The sequence below is a fragment of the Phalaenopsis equestris genome, unplaced genomic scaffold (genome assembly GCF_001263595.1).
Source record: "Phalaenopsis equestris unplaced genomic scaffold, ASM126359v1 Scaffold000107, whole genome shotgun sequence".
Classification (NCBI taxonomy): domain Eukaryota; kingdom Viridiplantae; phylum Streptophyta; class Magnoliopsida; order Asparagales; family Orchidaceae; genus Phalaenopsis; species Phalaenopsis equestris.
The window spans coordinates 5,838,247-5,865,121 of record NW_018164549.1 but is presented as its reverse complement, the minus strand read 5'-3'; the positions used below and the strand labels follow the sequence as shown (position 1 = coordinate 5,865,121).

Below are 26,875 nucleotides of genomic sequence, written 5' to 3'. Positions count from 1 at the left end.
CTCACAGAGCCAAAACTACCAAGAAGAGGAAAGCCACAGCGTATAAAGACTGGTCTCGCTTCGGGAAGGAAGACCGCGGGCAACAGTGTGTCAGGCAAGGACGAACGGGGTCAACCTTCCTCGCACGGAGGAGGACAGGCTCGGTCGGCTCGAGAACGAGAAAGGGAGAAAGCTAGGCACGCGAGAGGAAGAGGGAAAGGAGAAGAGCTCGGGTGCGTGCGTTAGAGGGATTAGGGCCGAAAGAGGAAAGGGGGAAAACAGGTAAAAGGGTTAACATATATATAAATATATATATATATATAAATATATATATATATATATATATATGTAAATATATATTTATATATATGAATTAAAACACAATTTTACCCGCGCGCGAAGACGCGACAAAATGGATATCCTCCCTAAGCAAAATTGACGTTCCGGACGCGGTGGCGCAGTCCGTTTCGTCATCAGAGGTCGTTTCGACGAATTCATCGATTTGCGCGCCAATTTTCTCGTGTCGAAAATATGGCAATATGGGCGTCTTCCGTGGGCAAAATCGACGTTCCGGACGTGCCGGCGCAGTCCGTTTCGTCATCCGGGGTCGCTCGGACGACGTCGTCGACAGTCAGGTCAAAACGCGTCGAAATTCAAATTTCACAAAATCTCGACCCGCGATCGATCGTCACAAGTGGTTTACTCGAGTCCTCGGCAAATAACGGTGCAGGCGATGCGAATTGCAGCAATCGGACGCGTCGACTCTCTGAATTGCAAAGCTGGTGCGCGCAGAAGTGCGAATTGTGCAGAAGGCCAACCTAAGGCTCGGAAAGGTCTTATAGGAATCCATTTTGGGTTTCCTCATGTCGGTTTCATCCTTCTAAGTGTTAGAAGTTGATACCAAACACGCGAAACTCCAAAAGAGGACAGAAACAGGTCGAACTAAAACGAGGCGGGCACCACTTCTAAGGTTCTAAGATAGTCGCAGGAAGACCCCTGAGGCTAGATCCTAACTCCTACGAGAAAAACTAGACCTCACGAAAATTGAGGTCAACAGATAGATGTTAGATCCTATTTATAATTTGTTTGGTATATATTTTCAAGATTTCAGATTTGAATGAAGAAGAATGAGAGGCATATGGTGAGTGTTGTCCCTTAACTTTCCCCCTTTAGTAAATTCAATCTTTTGCCTTAAAACTAGTAAAAATTGGGATTTAAGAAGGTAATATAATTGATGTTGTTAAATAATATTTTTTGGAAAGAGTTAGCCCAAATCTTGCAACCAAACAAACCCTTATAGTGACATTGTTTGAAAACTATATCAATTTTTTTTTACAAGGAGCTTTTCATTAAAGCCAGTTAGCAATAAAATCACAAAGGAACAATGCTCTACAATGTTATCTATCACCTTTGCAATCTATATTTAGCACAGTGGGGCATCATCAATAGGAGGCACTACAAGTCCATAGACCTCATCAATTGGACTTCTCTCGACATTGCTCTCAAGCCATCGGATCCTTATGAGACACGAACATGGGGACACGACATAATTGAAAAAAGTTGGACACGATACGCCATGGACATGTTTTTATATTTAATTATTAATATAAAATATATATTATTTTTCCATCATTTTATATTAAAAACATCACAACACAAACTATACAAGAATAAGTAAGGTTTATATCTTATTTTTTGTATTGTTCTGAAGTAGATTTTTGCTTCTGAAGTATCAAATGTATTGTTATGACAGTTTATTACAAACAATCTTTACTGCACAGAGGCAGAATGATCATTTGTTCAGAAATAGTTGTCGCACAGTTGTTTTCAAATCGCAAAAAACAAATAGTCAGCCAGCTTCTGCGCAGCAGTTTCCTGGGGAAACTGTTGTGCAGCAGCTTATTGATAGTTGTAGCTGCCCCAAACAGACCGTAGTCCCTCCATTAAAAAAATCTAAAACTTTGGTTAAAATTAACGAAGGAGTTTTAGGTCGGAGGGTTATTTATGAGTTTTAATATTTTGTATGATCAAGGGGATGTTATGGCTTGTGAGGTGAGGTCAACATAAGGAGCACGCCATTTCAGGGGCGTTGAACATCAATGACAATCGAGCAGTGAAGCCAGCACAAGCAGGTCTCGAAGCGTCTTGTCCGAGGGGCATCGAAAAGGCATTTCAGGGCAATAGTGATGGAGAGGGATGATGGAGCCCACACGAGGCCTTGCACGATTAGGGGAGTTAAGCTTTGATTTCAATCTCATCTCGATGTTCTCCAGTATGCTTGATGAAATGCTCCCTGATTCAACGATTTTTTTGGATTTTTCTTGATTATACATGGCGACAGTGTTTTTTTTTTGTTGGTTGTTCTTTTTTTTGTTCTATTGTCTTTTTTTATCTCTCAATTAAATTATTTTTTGACATCAGAAAATTATGCTTTCGATGATTTTGATATATTTAGTTATTGGAAGGAGTGAAGACAGCCGGATGTCGGTATGATATCATTTAGAAGCTGAACTGGAGTCTCAGCTTTCAGTTTAATAAATTTGTATAGTTTTACCTTTGCAAAAATATTGTTGCAGATAATAGGCTTGCAAATTTAGGTAAAATTACTAGATATCTTAGAGGGTTCATTTAATATGAATTTGTTTGATGATGATTTGAATGAGATTGAATGAGATTTACTTACGAAATTGTTAATTCTTTTTTTATAGAATTAACGCATTTTAGGTGGAATAGTTGAATATATGATTTATTTTTCTTCCAGATTTTAGTTTCTTTTCCTAGTAAACCATATTGAGCACCGTCTATCACTGAGTACATTCGAGTAGTCTCGAGCAGTGGGGCCAGCACAATGCTCTTGCCTTTGAGTTGCCTCTAGCGGTGAGACCACTGCGAGCATCCAAGCATTGAGGCTAGCCCGATAGTGTCACAGAACAATTTTTGTAGTGAGCTCAGTGTGATGTGCTAAAATTTGAACAATTTATGAAGCGAGTCAAAGGCACAAACGAACTAGGTAATTAATTTTTCTTAAGAACCACACTCTAGAAATTTGATTTTTATTCCATTTTTAGTAAACTTATATTTTTTTAAGATACATGTCTAACGCCTTTATTCTTGAATTTTGGCCCATGAACTCCTACAATAACTTAATTTCAAAAATACCCCTATTTTTAACACCCTCAACCCCAATTTCATTTTTTTTTTTATTGTGGGACTTCTTCAACACCTCTTAAAACAACTGGGGATTAATTTGATGCTTTTTAAAAGTCAGGGACTAAAATGATCCCCTTTAAAAGTTGAGGGACCATTTTGGCACTTTTCTCTTAATCAACATATTGATATACTTCAAAGAACACATGATCTTCATGGTTACAACAATGCTTAAATTGTTGTTATTTCAATAACAGCACAAATTAAACAGTAGTAGGTTTAATGGCTGTTATAGAATTCATCTCTAATTTCTTACCAGCATTGTAACGGAGCTAATGAAATTATATGGCAATGCAAGCTCAACATTATATATTAGAACATAAATAAATATTGGTTTACACATAATGCAGTCAGATTCTACTGAAAATATTGAAACAAGCAACTAGGGTTTTTCAGCTTTTGAGAATGGATGGGTGTTTTGGTTGTTTGTTAGGGTCAAATTAATAAATGTTTAATTGTGGTTATTGTTGATTCTATGCAAAAATTAAATCTGAAACACTTGTTAAGAGGACAGGTTTATCTATCAAGCTATTATGCTTCAACTTTTCTCAGCTAGTTAGGCATGGTGAATGAGAAGCAACAAGTATGTGTAGCTATTAGGTATAAAAAGTGACAAAAGAATTTCAAAAAAGGATGGAAATATTAGATTAGAGAAGAAAAATCATCAGGCACTATTATAACTAAAGCAATTGAGCCGTGTCAAATCTAAGAAAATCAGAACAACTACAGAGCAACCAAACTATGATGCCAGCCACTCCTAATGCAGAAGTAAATAAAAGGATTAAAGGCTGAGTTTCATGAAGTTCATGATTTGAAAGTTGTTTTCTCACTCATTTAAACTTCTTAAATTAATATAAAAAAGCAACTAAGGAACATGATGCTATTCCACGTTATCCTCAACAAACTTTATACTTTGAGACTGCATCATAGTCTCTATGCTCATCTTTTGAGTATTTCTTGTATATCATTGTGAGTTTTCATCTCTTTTATATGAATGAAATTCAACATATGCTCCGCACACTCCCTGTTTAATCAGAAATAAGATGGTTTAGTTTTCTATATTTATGTTTACTCTTCCTCAAACTGCATCATGCAAGATAGACAGCATAAGTAGAATATAAGATCATCCAAGAGTTGCTCGTTAAAACTAACAGTACTAATCACTAATCAAAAAATACTTTATTTTATTCCAGTTTAATACAGGAATGAAAAAAAGTAAGAAAAATACACACACAATTACAAAGAAATAAGCATTATATTAAAATCAATAATGGCATGAAAAATATAACTTGCGCAATTTTATCTGTATACAGATCATAGATATTAGAATATAAGATCGAAATATTGGAGGATGAATTGTAGAGCTCACTATTGGATAGAATTGATAGAAGGACCTTGAAAAATAAGGTTAATGTTGTGGTAGTGTTGATGACACCAACCCGAAAAATGTGATTTTTTATCCCTTTAAAATCATCACGATAATGTATTTGTTAAATTTTATATTAAATCATAGAAGTAGATATTATGGAATATTGTGTATTGTGAAAAATGATATCAACGGATCTATGGATGCAACGGCTTGTATATAATCCATACATAAGCTTGATATGATGTTCTGGAGTTATTGTATATAATTGATAAAATATCATTTTTATAGAGTTTCAGTTTAAATTAATCTTTTTGTGCATGGAAGTAACATTAATATTTGGAGCTCTGGCTTTTTCTTGCACTCTGCTCCTTTTTTTTGGTATTAATTGAATTGGGCTATGGATTTTAATATGTACCCCCCAAAAATTTATATGTTTAACACAAAAGTCATATAGCACATGGTATTAATATGTTCATTACAAAAATCAACTTTTTTTCATAGACCTTCACATTTTTGGACTCCCAGTTGTCTTGATCATATGCATGTACCAAATTTAGAGCAAACAATACTTAATTTTTAGGGGGGGGGTGTTGGTTGGGGCCTATGCCCGGGTGCGCCATCCAGATGGGAGAAGGATTGAGCTGTCCTTTCTTGTGCATAGTCTCTCCTATTTGGAGTTGGGCTCACTCCTCTTTACCCTAAGACTACATATATGTTATTTGTTGTGTTTTAGGTTAGTTTTGCTTCAGATGTTTTGTCGTGGGTGTCTTTCTCACTTACTTGGGCTGTTTTCGATAACAGGTGGTTTTCTGACTATATCCTGCTTCAATATAGTGATTATCTCCTCGCATCCCTCCCTTTCCCCTGCTTGTTGTCGCACCCTCCAACAACCCGTTGCTTGCTTCCTTCCCTGCCAATACACCTACTGCTTGTCGCACCCTACAACAGCTCAGTTTCTTGTTGCCTCCCTTACCAATCCACTTATCGCTTGTTGTTGCACCCTCCAACAACGCAGCTGCTTGTTGTCGTCCCCACCAATCCTCTCCTACGTGTTATCCAGCCGCAAAATCCCCTTCTCCTTGCTGCCGCTAGACCTCTCTACAACCTGCAACTTTTCGTTTCCACTATCTTGACACACGGCCCACCACCTTCGAACCTCTTTGTAGGGGGTATTTGTGTTTGTGTTGTTTTTCTTATTTTCAAGTATCTTTGCTTGTAAACTCCTTTGAATTTCAGCAATAATACTATTATTTTGATGTGGTTTGGGTTTACTGCGGTAGCATTTGATATCAGAGCTAGCGTAACCCTATTCCATATCTAGGGTTTCCAACCTTCTTGCACATCTCCAACCCAAAAATTTGTTTTCCTGTCCTCAAATACCCTTTTCCACTCCCATAAATTAAACCCTAAACACCACCAAGGAGACACATGTCAGAATCTTCTTAGGAAGAGATACAGTGAGAGATCCGTCTACTTTAGCAGAGACTTGCGGTAAATTATAACGGGACCCGGGGGAAATTGCGCTCGATCATGATATAGGGAGTCGAAGAGGAGAAAAAGATGAGAATTTGAACCCCTTTAACAAGGAGTACTTCAGTGATGAGTACAGATCATGACGTTCGGAATTCATTACCAAAGGAGGCCGAGATAGGAGGTAACGTATAGAGGATAGAGATTTTGGGGTCAAAGTGGGTCTATCAGAGTTCTATGGATGGATAGATCCAGATGATTTTATTGAATGGTTGCAGTCGGTTGAGAGAATATTCGAGTACAAAGAGGAGCCAAAAGACAAAAGCGTGAAGCTTGTGGTCATGAAATTGAAATAGAGCACTTATGGTGGGAAAACTTGCAGTGGCAATAAAAGAGAGATGCAACAAGATTACCAGATTGGAGAAGATGAGGAAGGAGATGCAGAGGGATACTCGTCTCCTCACTATCGTTAGGATATGTTTATGAAGCTCTATCCCCTACAACAGAGAAACCTGTTAGTGGAGGAGTTTATATCACAATTTGACCAGTTTCAGATGAAATGTGAATTGTCCTAGCCAGAGGAACATACTATTGCCCGATATTTTGGAGACCTAAAGCCAACTATCAGTAATATTTTGCAACTGCAGCCCTATTGGTCACTTAGAGATGTCTAATCCTTAGCCTTGATGATGAAGAGATAGCAGAAATAAAGCAGACAACCACCTACAACTACAGCTACTAAGAAGATTACATTTGGAGGAGTTGGGAAGACCGAACAAGGAAGTGACAAGACAAATTTTGAGTGGAAAGAAACCAGAAAAAAGTAATTCGTCCAGTACAGTGCCTGCCAGAAGATGTTTAGGTGCCACGGCTACGGACACATAACCTCTAACTGCTGTACGAGTTGAAAAGAGTAATAACCTCTTGACAAAATACAAAAAAATCATTCTGGTGAAAACTTACATATCTCACCCTAGAAGGCTAATTAACAGAAAAATAAAACAAAATAGTTCCTTAAGAGACATAGAAAAGCAGCAAGAAACTCAAGTCAAAAGAAAATAACCATCTTCATCCTTGTTAAACAAGTTGAATGATTTTTTAAATGCTGAGCTCTGTTCATCCATTCACCCTCAATAAAAAAAAAAGAAATCAGAGAATTTATAAGAAACTACTCAACCGCAATTATAAACCAAAAAATGTTGCATTCAAATTTTACATTAAATCTTCATATCACAACCTGTATCAGTAAAGTGCCAGAGAAATCCCAAAGAGATATCTTTTCTTTCATTCAACTTGAATTTTAAAAACTAACAAACCAAATAAGAGGAACAATCAACAACTAAATCATGACTCAGTTTCTTTAATTTGTTTTTCACGTCCCACTTTGAATCCAACTGAATCTTTATGAAGCTCAGAACCACATGATGTTGAATCGCTTATTGTTAAAAATTAGCAAAATAAAATAGCGATCAAACTTTTTGCTAAAATGCATTGAAGCAATACAGATAAAGATACAACCTTCTATTGATAGTAAAAAAAAAAAAAGGTTATATTAGGCAATGCAGAAGCTAAGTGTTTGTATTTCTTAATCCAGTGACCCTAATGATTCATTGTCGACTTCGGTGAAGCAGAAAGGTTATGTCCATGAGGAGCATAGAATTGAGCTGGGAGTTGATATGGAGGAAGCTTGTTCTTAGATCAACATCCTTCCCGTTCACTTCCTACATTGAGAACTGAGTAAAAATGGGGCTAAATAAATGTAGATGAGGATGCATTCTATCTTCTCTATTGCAAACCACTTCGTCTCCATTTCTTCTAATTTCTAGCATCTCTAGGACAATCAATGAGAATGTACAACTTCCAAAGCGTTTAGAGATGGTGCTGCTCTATTTGTGCGATGTTGGACTGTTTGACCCCATTTTCTTCTCAAGCATTTACTACCACCTATGCTTTAGGTAAAAAACATTTAGGTGTTAGGCAACAAGATAGATTCATAAATATTTAGGATTTAATAATTACGTAGAGCTCAAATGTTGGCATTTATTTTCTTAAATTTTAGGGGATATGATCACATGCCATTTCCTTAGTAGTATATAGATAAATGTGATAATAATGAATGGTTAGCATTCAATGTTAGAAGATTAAATGAATGGATATTAAGGGAATCTCAAGCCACTTTTTTTATTATAGTATATGTAGTATAGATATATCTGATTATCTTAGGATTGCCATAAAATGTTCATTGGTAGCATTAACTTGATATCCTATTTGTAAAGATCAGTTTGCAACTAAGCTGTGTTTGCTATGAAAATTGCTACGTTTCAAGATGCTATGTAAATATGATTTATTTTGTCGATTATTGTCATTAATTTTCCTTCAATTGCTGGGTAATGTATTTAATTGATTACAAAAGCTATCTTTGTTATATATCAGGTCAAAAAAGTGAAGCCCGATGTACTTCTGGGATTATCTGCAGTGGGTGGTTTGTTCTCCAAGGAGGTATTGGAATGATAACTGTTATATGCTCACCATAATAAAAAGGTCAAACGCTTGCTTTATAGCTTTGATTACTGCTTTTATCTAGGATTATTTTTGTGATTTGAAGGATCCCTATTTTTTGAGAGTATTATCTATTATTTATTTAAAAAATTATTGATAAAGTTACGAAGGATTGCCATATGTAAAGTTACAGTTTTATAGAAATTGTGATGTTTATTGCTGCAGTGGAGCTCGTGAGTGATAAGGTGGATGCTAACGTTTGCTGGCAATATCCTCTAAAATTTATACAAATGGTGTAGCTCACAAATTTTCCATTTCAAGATGGTGGGTGTGAGTCTCAAGCGAGACCATCAAGAGGTTGTCAGAGTGGAGGTTAACTTCATGGACGCGCACTTAGAACTTAAAAGTGCTAACTAAATAGAGAGAGAGAGAGAGCATATTCTTTTGTCACTGCTTTGGACTTTTCTGATTTGTGAGAGATAATTGGATAATAAATTACTTAAAAGAGAGTGAAGGAGACTTGCAATTAAAAATTGGGGATATTTGGGTGGCAAATATCGGAACTTTGTGTATTTCTCTAGACTAGTAGTCATCTCTCTGTGTGTTTGTGTGTGTAATTGGATCTCATTCAATCACATAACTCTTCTATATTTTTTTCTTGGTGATTTCTTCTTGCAGTGTATTGTATTTACCCCTTGTCTCTATCATAGTTATTATTTTGTGCTTTGGCATCAACTTATCCCTTCAAAATGACCTTTGCTACATCTATGATTACATTTAGTTCTTGAAATATTCAAGCACATGGAAAGATATTATAAATTGTGTAAAGACTTGTTTGGGATCGCTTTTATTTTTTGTTTTTCATTTTTATTTTTTTTGGTTTTGCTTTAATTTTAGACACATTTTTGTTTAGTACATTTTTTGTATGTTTTTACTTATTTGTTTTCAAAAATAAATTAATTTGTTTTTAAAGCACTCAAAATATTAAAAATTTGTTTCAAGTATTTTTTTAAAAAAATTGAACATGTTATAACATTACCAAACATGTTTATTTCAAGTGAAACATAAACAAAACTGTTATGGAAAATACTAAATATATTGCTTGTATTTTAGGTAGCTTGTATATTAGGTAGCCTAATTCGATGAGATTAAATTTTGAATCTTTTTCTATATTAGGTGTATTCATGATCTGTAGAGAGAGAAGTGTTTATAAATATGTAACATATTATTTCAACTAATAAGAAGAAGAAGAAAGTCTTTTCCGTTACATAGTATAAATATTATTATGTTCTCAAAGTTAATAAAAGTTTTAGTTGGTTCATTCTGATGTGTGGGGAAATTGTCCTATTTTATTAATGGATTTTGATATTTTGTCACCTTTATGGATGATTTTTCTTATATGACTTAGTTTTATTTTTTAAAGTCTCGCACAGAGGTATTGTTACATTTTCAATCTTTTTGTGCCAAAATTAAAACTTAGTTCAATGTTTTGGTTAAAATTCTGAGAATTAACAATTCCAAAGAATATTTCTCCACCATTTCAGGAGTACATGACACAAAACAGGATGCTTCACCAGTCATCATGTGTCGATAATCCATCCCAAAGTAAAGTAGCTGAAAGGAAAAATAGACATCTTGAGACAGCTAAAGCTTTTTTGTTTCAAACAAATGTGCATAAACGGTTCTGGCTGATGTAGTTTCTACTATATGTTTTTGATCAATTGGATGTCTCCTTCTGTTTTATAGAACCAGACACCCTACCAAGTTTTATTTCCAACTAACTCACGTTTTCCTATTAAACCATGCATATTTGGGTGTACGTGCTTTGTTTGTGATGCTCGCCTACAAGTGCCCAAAACCTTAAGTTATTATGGTGTGTCTTTCTAGGATAGTCTTGCCTAAAAAAATGTATCTATGTTTTTCTCCTCTCTTAAATAGGTACATGATTTATGTTGTTACCTTTCATGTATGAACAAACTCTAATCTTTGGTGACTCGTCAATATCTAAATCCTCACCAGATTCTAATGAATTGTTAATGTGTCACATCATAAGTTCAAATCTTGTTCTAGCTCCATCTCCAATGCCTCAGCCCAAACCACCTATCTTTAATGTTTACTCAAGAAGACTTCACTCCATTGATCCTAGTATGACATCGGTATCATCTTGCTCAGCAATACCTCCACTTAGTGATCCTGATTTGCCTATTCCTCTTCGAATAAGTAATCGTCAATGCTTTTATCCCATTTCCTCTTGTGTTAACTATAATCAGTTATCTTCCACTTTGTGCTCGTTTGTTGCTTCTCTTGACTCTATTGGTGTTCCAAGACTTTTCAGCAAGCCTTATCGCATTCTGAGTGGATGGTAGCGATGCTTGATGAGGTAAATGTCTTAACTAAAAATGGAACATGGGAACTAGTTGAATTACCTTTTGGAAAGAAGGTTGTTGGTTGTAAATGGGACTTTGCAGTAAGTTTCATTCTGATGGATCTATAACTCGTGTCAAAGCTCGGTTGGTGGTTGCGGGCTATGCTCAAACTTATGAGATCGACGACTAGGACACATTTTCTAGGGTAGCTAAGTAAAGTTTACTTCACCTACTCCTATCCTTGGTTGCAATAAATAATCGGGTCCTACATCAACTGGATGTGTAGAATATTTTTTTTGCTTCGTGATCTGTTAAAATGTAGACATGGAGCAACCTACTGGGTTTGTTGCTCAGGGGGAGTCTGGGAAAGTATTTCATCTTTGGAAGCCCCTATATGGATTGAAGTGAAGCTCTCGAGCATGGTTTAGAAAATTTTGCCAAACTGTAAAAAGATTTGTGAAACAAAAAAGTAAATGATCACACTGTATTCTATGAGCGAATTTGCTTCAGGAATTTTTCTTTCGGTGATTTATGTTGATGACATAATTATTACTGCAAGCGATATGCATGGGATGCTATCATTGAAATCATTTCTTCATAATCAGTTCAGTACAAGATAAAGAAGGAGCTATTTGAGAGCCTCGTTTCTGCGATCCCAGCTACAGTAACTCTACAGGAGCTAAACCGAATGCGTGCATCGGTTAACGTGAACAACAAATTGCCAAACTGAGCTGCTCGTTTTCGATTCCTTTCCAATTTTTTGCAAGTTGCCTTTATTTTTTTCCATCCCTTTCTTATATTTGTGTTATATTAGGGTTTAGATTGGAGTTTATTTGGCATGGGTTTGTTTAGGATAGCTGCTTGCATTTGTTTTATCCTTCTGAGGGTTGTATTCAAGGGTTTGTGTGGTGCTTCTGCTATATCCCTCTCTCGAGATGTTGATTATCTTCCCAATTCCCTTTCACATCCTCCTTACCTAGCTCTCGGTCGCCCTCGAACAGCAGTCAACGTTGTTTTTTCTGCAGCTACCTCCGCTGCCACCTTTCATAATTTGTGCCCCTTACTGTTGCAGCCATTCCAACTACCCCTACCACTCTCTGTTGCTACCTACCTATTGTCTAACCATCTCCCTTGTTATTTTCGGTCACCCTCAGCTTTTCCAACCACCTCCACCGCTACCTACTTGTTGTCCCAACCATTCTCCATGCTTTCCTCACTGTTCCTGCCTCCCAAACCCATCCCCACACTGCCTTGTTGTTTTCCATCCCCAGACAGGCCTTATCGCCGCTCATCCCCCTTTTAGAACCTTACCTGCAGAATTCGTCAGCTTCTAACACCCCAACCTACCCATTTCAGCCCACCTCACCAACCTTTACCACCCTTGGGATGCAATTTAGTTGTTTTTATTTGTTTCTGTTGTTGTATTTCACTTTTAGCGTGTGAGTTGTAATCGCCTAATTGGCTTTGCATTAATAATTTTTGGTTTCCCTTTCAATGATCAGGGCGTTGTTGAATGAACAGGCAATGACCTATTGCAAAATCAATAGACATCGAAGAATGTGAGGACACAAATGATTACTACCGACTTGTAACTAAAGAGGGAAAAAGCCACAGAGTTTCCGCTGAGCCAATAAAAGAGACTCCAACCAAATTTACAGTGGTTGTTCAAGACACTCTTGAGTTCGAGGAATCAACACCAGATGCATATCAACCCCATATAAGAGAAATTCTAACTTTTCAGATATCTAGATTCCTTCCTGAGTTTCTCTTACTGAGGGAGGTTTAGAATGTTAGAGATGCGGCTCTTTTGTGCCACTTCTGGAATATTATATGGAGTTATTCGGATATTAGATTTAGTTTAGCAGTATACCCATCAACAGATGGTCGGATGAGAGAAATGAACTACAGCTTTGGAAATTGTCTAAGGAGCTTGGTGGGAAAAAAAAAACTCTTACAATGGGATCTAGATCCTACCAGAGAAGAAAATGAAGCCTCTCCTCAGTGTTTATACTTCAGTGTAGTCCAACCTATCTTAGATTTCGTCCCAGAGTTGATTCCTTCTAACAGATTTCTTTATCATATGCATCCAGTTGCGAGTGAGAGTAGTGGAAGAAGCATATTATAGATTTACTTGCTCATGATTTGACTCATGAAAGCTTACATTGTTATACAGCTTCAGCTTAAGTTGTGCTAAAGGTGAATGAATATTTATTCTATCAGAATGTGTTTTCGAATGGCAATGCCTACATGATTGACTTACCGAGAGCTTACAAAATTGTCGCAACCTTTAACAGGGTTGACCTGACTACTATGAAAAGACAAAAGTTTTGACAGATGAGGTTGAAGCTCCCCCAACCTCGGGTGACTATCATGGGAGCTACCCAAAAGCTCTGGTTCTGCGATCCTAACAATAATATTACCGCTACAGGAGCCCGAACCGAGCACATGCATCGATTAATGCGAACTACATTGTCGAACCAAGCAGCCCGTTTTCGATTCCTCTCTAATTTTTAATAAGTTTTCTCATTGTATTTCATTCATTTCTAGTTATTTACTATATATGTGTTGTATTAAGGTTTATATTAGAGTTTTTTTTGCATGAGTTTGTTTAGGACAGCTGCCAGCATTCGTTTTCTCTTTTCGAGTGATATATTTGAGGGTTTAGGTGGTGCTCCGACTGTATCCCTTTCACAAGGTGGTGATTGTCTTTCTTATCCCTTTCCACATCATCCTCACCTTGCTCCCGATAGCCCTCCCTTGTTGCAGCTGCCTCCAAACAGTCGTCATTGTCATTCTGAAGTCGCCTCCATTGTGACTTTTCAGAATTCACCTCCCTTACTGTCGCAGCCATTCAAGCCACCCCTACCACGGTCATTTTCTACCTACATTCTAGCCCTCCCCCTTGCCATTTCCAGTCACCCTCAACCTTTTCAACCACCCTCTGCCATTACCTAGATGTTGTCCCAACTTTTTACCGTGTTGTCCTCGTTCTTCTAACCACCCAAACCCATCCCCCATGCCGCCTTATTGTTTTTCCAGTCCCCAACTAACCTCACCGCAACTCATCCCCCCTCTAGAAACTTTATTGACTCTTTCACTTTCCAAAACTCCAACATACCCATTCCAGCCCACCTCGTTGACCTCCTCTACATTTGGGATACACTTTAGCTGTGTTTATTTGTTTCTGCCATTGTATTTCCCTTTCAGTGTGTGAGTTGTAACCGCCTAATTGGTTTTTTAGTAATAATATTTTGTTTTTCTGTTGGTTTTTGGGTTCACTCCGATATCAAAAGATTTAGGTTTGTTGGGGATTAAGGTATCAAGGAGCAAGAAGGGTATCTTTTATTTCAAAGGAAGTATGGTTTGGATTTGTTAATAGAGATAGGGAAATTAGGGGCCAAACCATGTAGAACTTGGAGAGCTTTTTAATGATCCTAAATAATATAAGAAGTTAGTGGAGAAATTAAACTACCTCACCATGACCCTTCCTGACATTTCATATTCAGTTAGCACTATAAGTCAATTCATGTCCTTCCCTGCAGTCCATAATTGGTCAGCTCTGAAATATATACTATGTTAACTCAAAAGAGCTCCTAGAAAAGGGATTCTATATCAAAATCATGGGCATTGAAATATTGAATGCTTTATTGATGTAGATTGGGCAAGTTTCAAGATTGATCGAAGGTATATTATCGAATATTGTGTTTTTGTGAGTGGTAATTTGGTCCCATTGAAGAGTAAGAAACAATATGTAGTGTCGCAATCTAGTGTCGAATTTGAGTATCAAGCGATTGCACAAGCTTCGAGTGAATTGACATGGGTTTTCCAATTTCTGGACAAAATGAGTTTTTTAATGACTACTCCAACAAAGTTGTGGTGTGATAACCAAGCTGCAATTCATATTGCTTCTTTCATAACCGAACAAAGCACATTGAGATAGATTGTTATTTTATTCGTGAAAAGATTCAACAAAATTTGATTTCTATAGCGCGTGTAAAGATTGAGGAACAACTAAAGGATATCTTCACAAAGGCCCTTAATGGAGCAAGGGTCGCTTATATTTATAACAAGCTGGGCATAATTAATATCTATCCTCCAACTTTCACAAAGGCCCTTAATGGAGCAAGGGTCACTTTTATTTATAACAAGTTGGGCATAATTAATATCAATGCTCCAACTTGAGGGGGGAGTGTTATGAAAAATACTAAATATAAAACTTGTATATTAGGTAGCTTGTATATTAGTTAATCTAATTAAAGGTGATTTAATTTCAATTTTTTTTCTATATTAAGTGTATTCCTAATCCTTAGAGAGAGGAGTGTTTATAGATATGTAACATATGATTTCAATTAGTGAGGAAAAAGAAGTCTTTTTCGTTACAACAAAAAAAAAATAAAAAATCAAAAAATCAAAAAATCAAAAAATCAAAAAATCAAAATAAAAGGTTATCGCAAAGGCCTCCTTAGATTGGAAGTAACGATTGTGTTGACTGAATAAGAAAGAAAATAGGAAAACAGAAATGAAACACTATCGGGTTGGGATCACTTTTTTTTCTTTCTTTTTTTTTAATTCTGTTTTGTTTATATTTTGATTTAAATTAAAGTATGTGTGGTTGTGATAGTTGTTTTTAAAAAAAAAACTCAAAATTATCCTTTAGTTGTTTTGAGTGTTTAAAAAAAATGAGATTATCTTTTAAAAAAATCAAAAATAAAACATGTAAAAATTATATTAATCAAATATTTTTTCAAAAACAAAAGTTAAAACAAAAATAAAAATAGAAAATAAAAATGATGTCAAATTGGGGAGAAGCTTTGAATATTATTTCTATACGATCGATCTGTTTGAAGTCCTGCAACGTGACATCCTTTGGTCCAAATGTGAAAGCACAAAAATCCATGTGGTAATTTAGTGGTCTATCTGCCAACCCTGGCAGGAGGGAGGCCTTGTTATTTGTTCTTTTGAGCTCAAAAACTTAGCCTTCCAAGCTAAATTACTATGGCGACTTCTCACATGTACCACGACTTCATTGCCAATTAATGAAGGCAAAGGGCTTTCCTTAGAGTTGTTCATTGGAAAGCATGAACAATGATTTTTTATTGGTAAGAATCTTGCAGATACACGAGGATAACACATCTATGATACAAAAAACCAAACTCCTACATGAAAGATTGTTGTCATCTCAATATCCAAGGTTTAGAAGAATGTCAAAAGCTAGCTAGGGTTTTCCACAATGTTACTTAAAGTTGTTTTGGATAACAGCATTAATAAAGTTTTCCAATCAAATTGTAAGTTTCCTATGTGAGGAGTTATCTTAAGTTTTGGAAGACCATATCCATTTACACGGTTGAGTTTTTTCTAATAATTTGCGTAGTAATTTATTACTCATGCATCATAATTTTTTCTTGATTGCTTGGTCGAGAGCTCTAGTAGATATGGTACTTTAGAATTGATATTTGAAACATAATTTTTTGCTTGAAATTAGGTTTTAGAAGCCCTCAAAGACTCAACTTCTGTTAGGCCTGCTATTTTCCCCATGTCAAATCCCACAAAAAATGGTTGGTTCTGCATTTCATTGTATTTAAGACTGCTGAATTCTATCTTTTTGTTATATTTAAACTTCTATATAATTCTTCTGAATTATGTTTTTTTGGATACCCTTTCGGTAGCTGAATGCACGCCTGAAGACGCCTTTTCAATTTTGGGAGAACAAATTCTCTTTGCCAGTGGGAGCCCTTTCAAGGCTGTGGATCTTGGTATGCCCTTTAAAATTCTGGAGCCTGTTAATCATATTTTGTTGAGTTTGGAAGGATATCATATTTTATTTACTTCCCATTTATTGTTTAAAGTATTTTTCTTCACGAAGGAAATGTTGGCACTGTATGCTGCTAAATTTAAAAGTTCAGACATCCATTTATTTTGTCCTTCCCATTAATACTAAAGATTTCTATTTCAGTAGAAAGGTATATTTCATCTATGCAAGTATTGAACTGCAATAAAACACTCATCATAATTAGCAGCAGTATAATCAAAGTTATGTGGGGTTGGCTGTTTTATTTACCATTTTATTTTCCTAATTTACTTTTGCATATTTGTAAAGTACTTACAAAATTTTTTGGCCAGTTTATCTTTAGCTTCCCGTTTTTTCTTTGCTTTCCATTTTGATCTTCTTTATACTTTCTGGTATTTTTCCTTTTTTTTTTTTTTTTCTTCGCTTTGTTGTCCATCCAAATGTCATCTCAATGCATCTTTTTGTTAAACTTTTATTCCCGCCACTTCCTTTTCTGCACAGATTTATATTTTTTTCCTCTGGCCTTGGGCTACATATTTGTATCAATAATTCGCTTGAGTTCAACTTTCTTTTTGATTGTTTACTTGAAGGCGTTTAGCTTGTGTATGTGGTTTTGTGTTCTGCAATACCTCAACTCTCTTCAGTTTATGAATCAGAATCTCTATGATTCTTAGCAGCCCTATGATTCAATGCAAGAATTTATGGTCCCTCACCTATATTCACAAGGCTTTGAGCAAGACAATCCAAAAGGAGTTTTTTTTTGGTAGCTTCCTTGATTTATTGGATGTTGTGTACTTGGTTATCGTATTGTCTTTGTATTTCTAATTCTTTGGAATTGCCCTCAGCTCTTGGTTATGATGTTATATAAAAAAATCATCTTAACTTAGTCTACCCAATTATTTCCTTATGCTGATTATTTTTCATAATCGGTGCTTTTAAAAGAAGAATGCATAAGGTGAGATGTTTCCCATATCATAAAGTTGAGGATCAATACCAAGGCATAGGCCCTAGGCCTTATAAATTTTATGACTTTAAGAATATAAAATATGATAACAATTAGTTAAATAAAAAATTGAAATAACTTCCCATATTCGTAATTCATAATTATATGATTCGTATTATAACTATCTAATTAACACAAACATGTAAAGGTAAACATAATAAAACATCAAAATGAAGCAAATTGGCATATTATGCACTCAGATTAAAAAGTTAATTAATCTTTTATCTTTATTTTTTTAATATCAAAAAATTGTTTATAATATATTGAAATGTAGTAACTCCATTAATGAATTTAATTTTTGTTGCATTATATCTTTAGGCTATGACCTCTTAAACATGGTGGCTGGTGCAAAACATATATTGTGACTTGTGAGCGCTCGAGGCCATGCCTTGATATGCAGGGAAGACACCCACTGGCTGAATGCTTCGCTAGTTATTCCAGCGAAATCTTTTCTAGCGGGCCCCTTAGACTGCCCTGAACAAATCAAAAAAATGTCTTTTAAATAATCAATATTAGACTGCCCTGAATGCCTCTCTCTTCCTCAACGTGTCGCAATCCTTTACCATAACTTTATCTCCGTACAATAATCGTGATGGAGCCTTTCTACCTGAAGCCTAGAAAAATCTTGTTATTGCAGTTTTTATTCTCTAATAGCACAGATTGAAAATGGCATAATTATGCGGTTACCTTCTCTATATAACTTTAATTTATAATAAAGAAAAAATAATAAGAGGATGTTCTTATTGTTGGTGCTTTTTCCATGTGTTGGCGTACATGAAGACCTCTTGACTTTCAAAGATTTTATCCCAGCACTAATTGATATTGTTCAAGAGGCTCTATTAAGTGAACCTTTTGTCGGTACTATTACAGATGGAGTAGTATTTCTCTTTCATCTCTCATGATAAGTTTATTTTTTCATTCATCTTTTGTTTCTTGGAATGGATTTCTTTCAATGGATTTTACACTAATTAATTTTGCCCGCTCAAGTGCTCCCCATTTCTTCTTTCTTCAACAATTCAATCTTGGAGTGAAATTATTTTCAACTCTACGACATTGATGCTAGATAAGATGCCTGATCATGGATGTCATACTATTTTTAAATAGAAGTTAATGTCATGGCATGCTTTATGTTATGTTTGTCTTAGTTTTTTTTAAACTAATTATTAGTGGTTAAAATGTCATTTCTCATATTCATTTGTGCTACTTTGATATGTTTTTTTTTCTTTTTTGTTCAAGGGCGGTTTTGAGTTTTTGAGTTAGATCTATTACAATTGAATAGCATGTGATTCAGTAGAATTAAAAAAAATGTTTTTAAACTGTGGTTTTATTGTTTGAGGATTTGCATCCTCTTTATATTTTTTGCGTATTTGACGGCACAATGTTTTGAGGAATCAACATTATTAAGGTAAGGATTCAGTTACGTGGGTGTGGGCGCCGGGCGCCTAGACTAAGGGCAAATTTGTCTTTTATATGTCCAAGGACAATTTAGTTTTTTATTATTGTTGTTGTTGGGTATAAATAGGTTTGTTATGTCTAGGGTTAGGGGTTGGCATGAGATTGAGTTGTGAGTATTAGGTCTAGGGTTTGAGAGAGTTCGCCAACCTCTTGAATTGGAAGTGCTTATCTTTTGTAATTGTGTGAGGTGTTTCGTTTGTTGAAAAAAAAATTTGTGTTTGCCTTAATTTCTGTGAAAAATGTTTTGATTTTGACGTCGGATTATATCAAATTGGTATCCGAGCACTATTTTGTGATCGGATTATATCAAATTGTCAAATTGGTATCAGAGCACTATTTTGTGACCTGATTATATCAAATTGGTATCAGAGCGCTATTTTGTGAGAGACGCAGCCGGCATGAGAAATAGCCTTTGTGCCTGAATCCTACGATACAATTGCTAGCAGGGAGGCCACCGCAGGATCACGGTGCACTGAGAAGGCTTCAACGCGAAGGATCGCTGCTTATCGAGATCCAAAACTTCTACGTAACGAAGCTCTGCATATTGTTTCACTCACAGCTTGCTGGGAAAGAGACGACGGGATTGCAGAGGGTTAGAGTGGGCAGTGAAAGAGTCGACGCAAAGGATTGCGACGAAGGATCGCAACGAACAGAGACCTGAAGCTCCATCTTTGGCCTCCTTTTGCACATGTACAGACGCATGCTTGGCAAACGATCTGGAATTGTGGCTTGCAGAGACCCTAAACGTCCTCGATCTCTTCCTCCCGCTCCATCCTCGGGAAGGCAGTCGTAAGTAGTGTTTGCGGGGAAAATCAACGGGATCGTGGGGCGCAGGAAAAGCCGACAAGATCGCAGCACACAATAAGTGCCTTCTTATCCTAATCTGACAGCGTACAAGAGGGCGACAACAGCATTACAATTACGATAAGAGCTTGCTAGGAAGGCGCTGCTATGAAGACCGACGAGTTAAGCTTCTTGTGCAGTCTAGAGATTTGAATCGATTTTTACGGTCCCGATTTAAACCAGCTACAACATCGTGACATTTAAGTTTTGAAAACGGTAGTGAGGAATGGCAGCCAAGTAGATGAATTGGAGAGGAGGTTAGAGGAAGAGATGAGTCAAATCAGATCGAAAATGGAAGAGAGATTCACCACCATGGAGAACATGTTTTCTTCCATTGAAGGATTTGAGAGCATAGGAATGTGGGAGATGATAAAAAAAACTCATAGAGATACAATCCAAGGCCATGGAGATCGCTTCAGTTGCAAACCCTAACCAAGGGTTGATCAGGGAATTCTTAGCCGGGTCAAAAGGGAAGGAGATCGAGCGAGAAGACGAGGAAGTCATCATCTACTAACAAGAGCTTCTCCTTAGGACTCCGAGAGGAGGGGGAATGGAGACTTCCGATGGAGGGGGATGGGCCGAAAATTGGACGAAGGATGGTGTAAGGGGCACGAACGAGCACGATGGAGGAAGGAGGGAATCTGGAGTTGGGTATGCTTGCCACCGAAGGAGAGATTTCCACCTTAGATATACCAGAGGAAGAGGAGGTTAGGGTGGAGATGTATAGAGTCAGGAATTTGAAGATGTCAATCTTTGAGAGGGAAGACGCACATGGTTGGGTGTATCGAGCGGAGCGTTACTTCTCGATAAATTAGTTAGATGGGAAGGAGAAACTCATGGCGGGAGGATTGTGTTTGGAGCGGAAAGTCTTAGCCTGGTTTCAGTGGAGGGAGGCTAGATACCCGATTCGTTCGTGGGATGAATTGAAAGATTGTTTGTTGGAACGTTTTCGAGCCATTCGAGAAGGAGACTTACACGAGCAATTCTATGTCTTCACTCAGGAGGGGACGGTCATGGAATATAGGGAGAGATCTGAATTATTGTCAGGATAACTGTGGAGGATTTCTGAAGCGGGACTGGAGGGGAATTTCATGAAGGGCTTAAAGCTCAACATACAAGCAGCACTTTGACTACTAAGACCGCGAGGATTGAGAGAGATGTTGGAGCTAGCCCAGATGGTGGAAAACAAGAACTAGATGAAGAAAGCCAACCGGAGCAACACAAATGAAGCATCGTACAGAACTGCTGCAACATGACGATGCTAACAGTTCAAATAGTGGAACTCCAGAGGGAAACTGCACGAGCATGAATAATGGACCATGACCGAGAGCAACACTCAAGCGTCTTACAGCAGAAACAGAGATTCAGGAGAAGTGAGTGAAGCAGTTATGTTTTCAGTTTGAGGGAAAAGTCTACCCTAGGATACCGTTATAATGATCGAAGAGTACAAGTTCTCATAGTGCAGGACAAGGAAGCAGAGAATTAAGAAATACAGACAGCTATGGAGGAGGAGGATCACTCTCATTTTTTCCCACCTTGAGTACAAGGTGTCTTTTGAAGGGGGGAGTATTGTTACGAGGACGCCTAGACTAAGGGAAAATTTGTCTTTTGTACGCCTAAGGGCAATTTAGTCTTTTCTTATCGTTGTTATTGGGTGTAAATAGGCTTGTTCTATCTAGGGCTAGGGATAGGCATGAGATTGGGTTGTGAGTCTTAGGTCTAGGGTTTGGGAGGGTTTTCCTACCTCTCGAATTATAGGAATTGTGAGAGATCGCCTACCTCTCGAATTGTAGGTGCTTATCTTTTGTATTTGTATGAGATATTTGGATTATTGAAGAAAATATTTATTTTTCCCTAATTTCTGTGAAAAAGTATTTTGATATTGACGACGGATCGTATCAAATTCCTTATGTATCTTTCTTTTATTTTTCTCTCTTCTCTCTCCTAAATTGTTATTTTTCTACAATTTTGTTGTGACTTCCTGCATCAGGTGCACTTATATCAATCTAGAAACATTAGAAGGGAAAGGTTTTTTATCACAAGTACATGTTTGAAAGTTACTACGTAGGTATCAGCATGAAATTTACCATGTAGATATCATGATTAAAAATAGACTTATAATGTTTCTACATGCACTACAAATTGCAGAAAATGCGCCTATTGATTAGGTAGGAGATGTGCTGTAGGACGGTTAGGATTTAAGGGTTAATAATGCAGCCTGAGATAAGAACACAGTGAAAACATGCAAAATCAATACTGATGGGTTAAAGTTATCAAATTTTTTCCACTAGCATAAAAATCTGTCACTCTCAATTCAAAAAGGACATACTTCTTTCTTCGCAAGTAATAATTCAATAGTGAGCAATGTCTGAATTTTGAGAAGAAAGTGAGCGAACAAAAAAATTTTAACCACTATCAAATTCATACTATTAAAGGAGAATCCAACATTCATCACACTTGACATAATTTTAATCATCTGCACTAACAAGTGACTAAATAAATTAAAACTTGAATAATAATAGAAATTACTCTAGAAATCAGTACTCACTCTAGTAAAAGAGGCCCACCCTTGAAAATTTTATAAATCTTAGTGATTTGTGAAGCTATTGAAGAATATGTATTCAACCAACACACGCATTTGATATTTTTTACATGCGTCACTAATTCTATATATAACCCACTAAAATTTTAAAATTAATTTTTCTAAAAAATTATCAAGATCTAGTCAAATATAGTAGGTTTTGTTTCATCTTGTTCTGAAGTACCACTTCCACTATCTTACGGAGTGTACTTCCATCACGTAGCAAAGAAAATTGCTTTTACCATAAAGACCGAAACTCACATCCACTGCCCGATCACTGATACAGGAAATGGTAAGTTTGGGCATTGCAACCAGGCAAATGCTATGTACCTCTTCCCTGGGTATGTTGTTTCACCTCTTTATTAATAATAGAACAAGGCGTTCTTGTTGTACTTCTAATCATTTTCATCAATACAGCATAGGGCTTGGTACACTTTTATCTGGTGCACGTGTCATCTCAGATGGCATGCTTCAAGCAGCAGCTGTATGGTGATCATTTTCAACTCTTGCCTCACTTCGGGCTTGTTTGGGATCACTTTTATTTTTATTTTTTATTTTTTTTGCTTTTATTTTAAAAACATATTTATTCACTATATTTTTTTTTGTTTTTATTTTTTATTTTTAAAAACAAATTAGTTTGTTTTTAGAAATATAAAAGGCATCGAAAAGTTATTTTGAGTATGTTTAAAAATAACTAAACATGTTATGTCATACCAAATAAATTTTGTTTTAAATAAAAACAGAAACAGAATAAAATAAAAATAAAAAACAAAAAATAAAATTGATCCCAAACTGTCCCTTAGTGTTTTTTTTTTCCTAAATTTTTATTTTTTTTACTTTCAAAAACAAACTACCTTAGTTATAAAAACACTAAACATACCTAAAATTATTTTGAATGTTTATGAAAACAACTAATCATGTTTTAGCTTACCAAACATATTTTATTTTTAATAAAAACATAAGCAAAACAAAACAAAACAAAACAAAAATAAAAAAATAAAAAGCAAAAACCAAAAATCATCCCAACGGCCCCCTTCAATTTTTTTTTTTTTTTTTTTTTTTTTTTTCTCATATATTGGTTCTGCCATGCTTAAACCAGCCTTGCTGCATATATGAAAGAAGAGGACGTTCTCGACGGAATAATATATCCCCCAATTTCCAGGTTTATTGTGCAGCTTTCACAACTTTTCATATCTCAGTTTGCCAAATTTATAAATTAGCATTTCTTATGCTCTTCCTTCCAAGAGCATAAAAATTCATGAAGGAGAACAAGTTTAAAGTAGTCATGTAAACTCTGAACTTTTTAATGCAGGATACGTGACATAACACGAGAAGTTGCTGCTGCAGTAATCAGGGAAGCTGTGGCGGAGGATCTAGCAGAAGGACGCGAAGATATGGATCCTATGGAGCTCAGGAGACTTGATAAGGTTGTCTCTAACATCAAAATTGTACTCTTTACGTTTATACCACCTAAATCTTTTCTATCATTTGAAAAATACTACCATTTTAACTTTTAAAATATGAAATGTATCTTTTCATGCAAAGGTAAAGTGTTATGTATGTAAGAATTGAAGTTTAGGTGTTAAATATGTAAATTTATAAGAATTGGGTGGTATGTATGTAAATCTTCCATTTTTTGCGTGAAGACTAAGTACAACTTAGAAATTTCACATTATGTTTCATGAAATTTAAGGCGGAGACTTTGGCATATGTGAAGAGCCACATGTGGGAACCAGACTATGCAACCTTGGTTTACATGGACTGAAAATATGATATTTCAGTGTAAATATCCAATCAAGCAAATTCATTCTGAGGTAAAATGTAGTTTTCATATTTTTCTGTTTCATTTTGTTATGATGGATGACACCGCATGTATTTATGTGTCATCAGCGGTAAGATTTAGTCTGACTATATATTAAATTTATTAAGTACTTGCTTGTATTTAATTAACCTAGGATAATTTCATTTCTTTCTTAGGCAGCTCCATGTTCTTGTTACAAGGGGTTCACCGAGCACACTGTCTCCATCTCTAAAGTGAGTTCCAATAATGTTATTTTGGATAATTAGGATTTCGCCCTCTATAAAATGTGAAGGAAAATGTCTGCAGAGTTTGTGAAGTTTGCCAAAACTGTGCTTGAGTATGTGCTTGTGTGATGGAATTTATTTTGCGTGGCTTCTGTGTATAATATTGGTTTGCTTGACTGAAACTTCAGTTTTGCGTGGCTTCTGTGTTTAATATTGGTTTGCTTGACTGAAACTCTAATATTGGCTTCTGTGTATAAAATGTAAATGAAAATGTATGCAGAGTTTGTGAACTTTGCCAAACTTGTGCTTATGTGCTTGTGTGATGGAATTATTTTGCGTGGCTTCTGTGTATAATATTGGTTTGCTTGACTGAAACTTTGATTTTGCGCTTTTATCGTTCGTCCTGTTTTTCTCAAGAGCTCAACGTTCTTCCTTAGTGCATGTTCTGTAGTATTTTGCTTATAAAAGAGAAGCATAAAGCTAAATTGTGTTGTTGAGATGAGAATGCTTAGGTGGATGAGTGCTTTACACTTAGAGAAAATGCAAAACGAATATATGTTAGTTGCGGACTCTGATTGTAGCACCCATGAACAGCAGGTTGGTTGGCTTCCACGCAATTAGTGCACTCGGTGTCAAGTCGCCAAGCTATGGGCGTTAAGCGCCCATTGAGCATTACCAAACCGAGAAGGTGGAAGTTTTGCGCCCAAAGTGAGTGTAGCGATGGGGCGCCTGCTTTCAGAGCACTGGGCGCCCATAGCAGTTTTCATGAGAACTATTATTTATGTTATTTCATGAGAATCATTTAGAGGATTCCCAACAAAACTGATATCAGAGTGGGGGTTCGATTCGAGTGGGAGCAATGACCAATGACATAAGGTTCAATATTAAGAATTTGAATGGGACGAACTTCGCTTTATGTAAGATACAGGTGGAGGATTTGTTGTATCGAAATAATTTGTACTTGCCACTACAAGGAATCACAAAGAAGTCGGAGTCTATGCCTATTGAGGAGTAGAAAGTGTTGGATCGAATGGCACTGGGTTTGAATAGGTTAAACATTTTCCTCATTTGTTGCGTTCAACATTGTGAATCAGAATTACACTTGATCTCAAGGCGGCATTAGCCAAGATGTATGAAAAACATTCTGTTTCTAATTAGGTTTTTCTGATAAAGAATTTTTTTAACATAAAGAAGGTGAAAGCTAGTTCAATGGCAGAGCATCTCAATAACTTTGACATTGTGACAAGTTAGTTGTGTTATGTAGGGATCAAGTTTGATGATGAGGTCAAAGCACTGGTGAAACTATCTTCTTGGCCTGAAAGTTATGATGGTTTGGTAATGGCGGTGAGTAATTATTCAGAGACTTCAAAGTTGAACTTTGATGACATATTCGGCTGATGTTGAATGAAGAAGTTTGCAGAAAAGCAGTGAATGGTGAATCTTAAGGTTCTGCGTTGAATGTTGATAACAGCGGGAGGAATCTGGGTAGGAATACAGTTAGAGGCAGATCCGAGAAAGGAAAACCCAAGTCAAGCAGAGGAGAATGTTGGAACTGCGATAAGAAGGGGCATTTCAAGAAGGACTGCAAAGCTCCAATGAAAGCTGGTGGTGAAGGACATGATAGTAGTTTTTCTACTATTGTTTTCACAAATGAAATCCAAAATGACTCTTTGGTGTTATTCCTAGTCAGCACTCAATCTTGGATAGTGGATTCAAGTGCTCTTTTCATGCTTGCCCCAATAAAATTGTATTCAAAAACTACACTCAAAGTGATCTAGGGAATGTTTATTTAGGAGATAATAAGCTCTGCAGTATAATAGGAAAGGGTGATGTTGATATTAATTTGGCTAATGAAATAGTTTGGAAGCTTACTGATGTCAGACATGTTCCAAGTTTGAAGAGAAATCTTATCTCTGTAAGTCAGTTGGTAAAGTTAGGGCTCGTTATAACTTTCACAGGTGATACTTGGAAGGTGACCAAGGGGCATTAGTGATGGCTCAGGGTAACATTGAATGCACCCTTTATCTGATCAATGAAATGGTTGATTTCATTGATGTGGCTGGAACCATAGTGAATGCAGGTCTGTGGCACCGTAGGCTTGGCCTTATGAGCGAGAAAGGTATAAAGTCCCTACTTTCAATGAATAAGCTTCAGAGTTTGAAATCAATTGATATGGATTTCTATGAAGACTGTATTAATGACAAGCTGATGAAAGTTTCTTTTTCCAAAAGTAGGTCAGCGGTAATGTCAAAGAAATTGAAGTTAGTGCATACTAATGTATGAGATCCTA

General features: G+C 36.3%; 1 protein-coding gene across 3 annotated transcripts in view; it reads left to right on the top strand.

Annotated features, from left to right (window-relative positions):
* LOC110020669 (NAD-dependent malic enzyme 62 kDa isoform, mitochondrial) overlaps positions 1-24,931 on the top strand; it is a 150,022-nt gene extending 125,091 nt beyond the window's left edge. Inside the window, exons 12-20 of one of the 3 annotated variants that reach the window (XM_020718849.1) lie at positions 8,459-8,524; positions 16,373-16,445; positions 16,557-16,643; positions 22,847-22,901; positions 22,978-23,049; positions 23,660-23,722; positions 23,873-23,987; positions 24,254-24,374; positions 24,542-24,931. In XM_020718849.1, the coding sequence (XP_020574508.1) occupies positions 8,459-8,524; positions 16,373-16,445; positions 16,557-16,643; positions 22,847-22,901; positions 22,978-23,049; positions 23,660-23,722; positions 23,873-23,987; positions 24,254-24,325 (603 nt within the window). In that variant the 3' untranslated portion in view covers positions 24,326-24,374; positions 24,542-24,931. Of the gene's footprint in view, positions 1-8,458; positions 8,525-16,372; positions 16,446-16,556; positions 16,644-22,846; positions 22,902-22,977; positions 23,050-23,659; positions 23,723-23,872; positions 23,988-24,253; positions 24,375-24,537 lie in introns of those variants that run through there. The other 2 variants (XM_020718847.1, XM_020718850.1) reach the window with 2 other exon arrangements.
* The last annotated feature ends 1,944 nt before the right edge of the window (positions 24,932-26,875 follow it).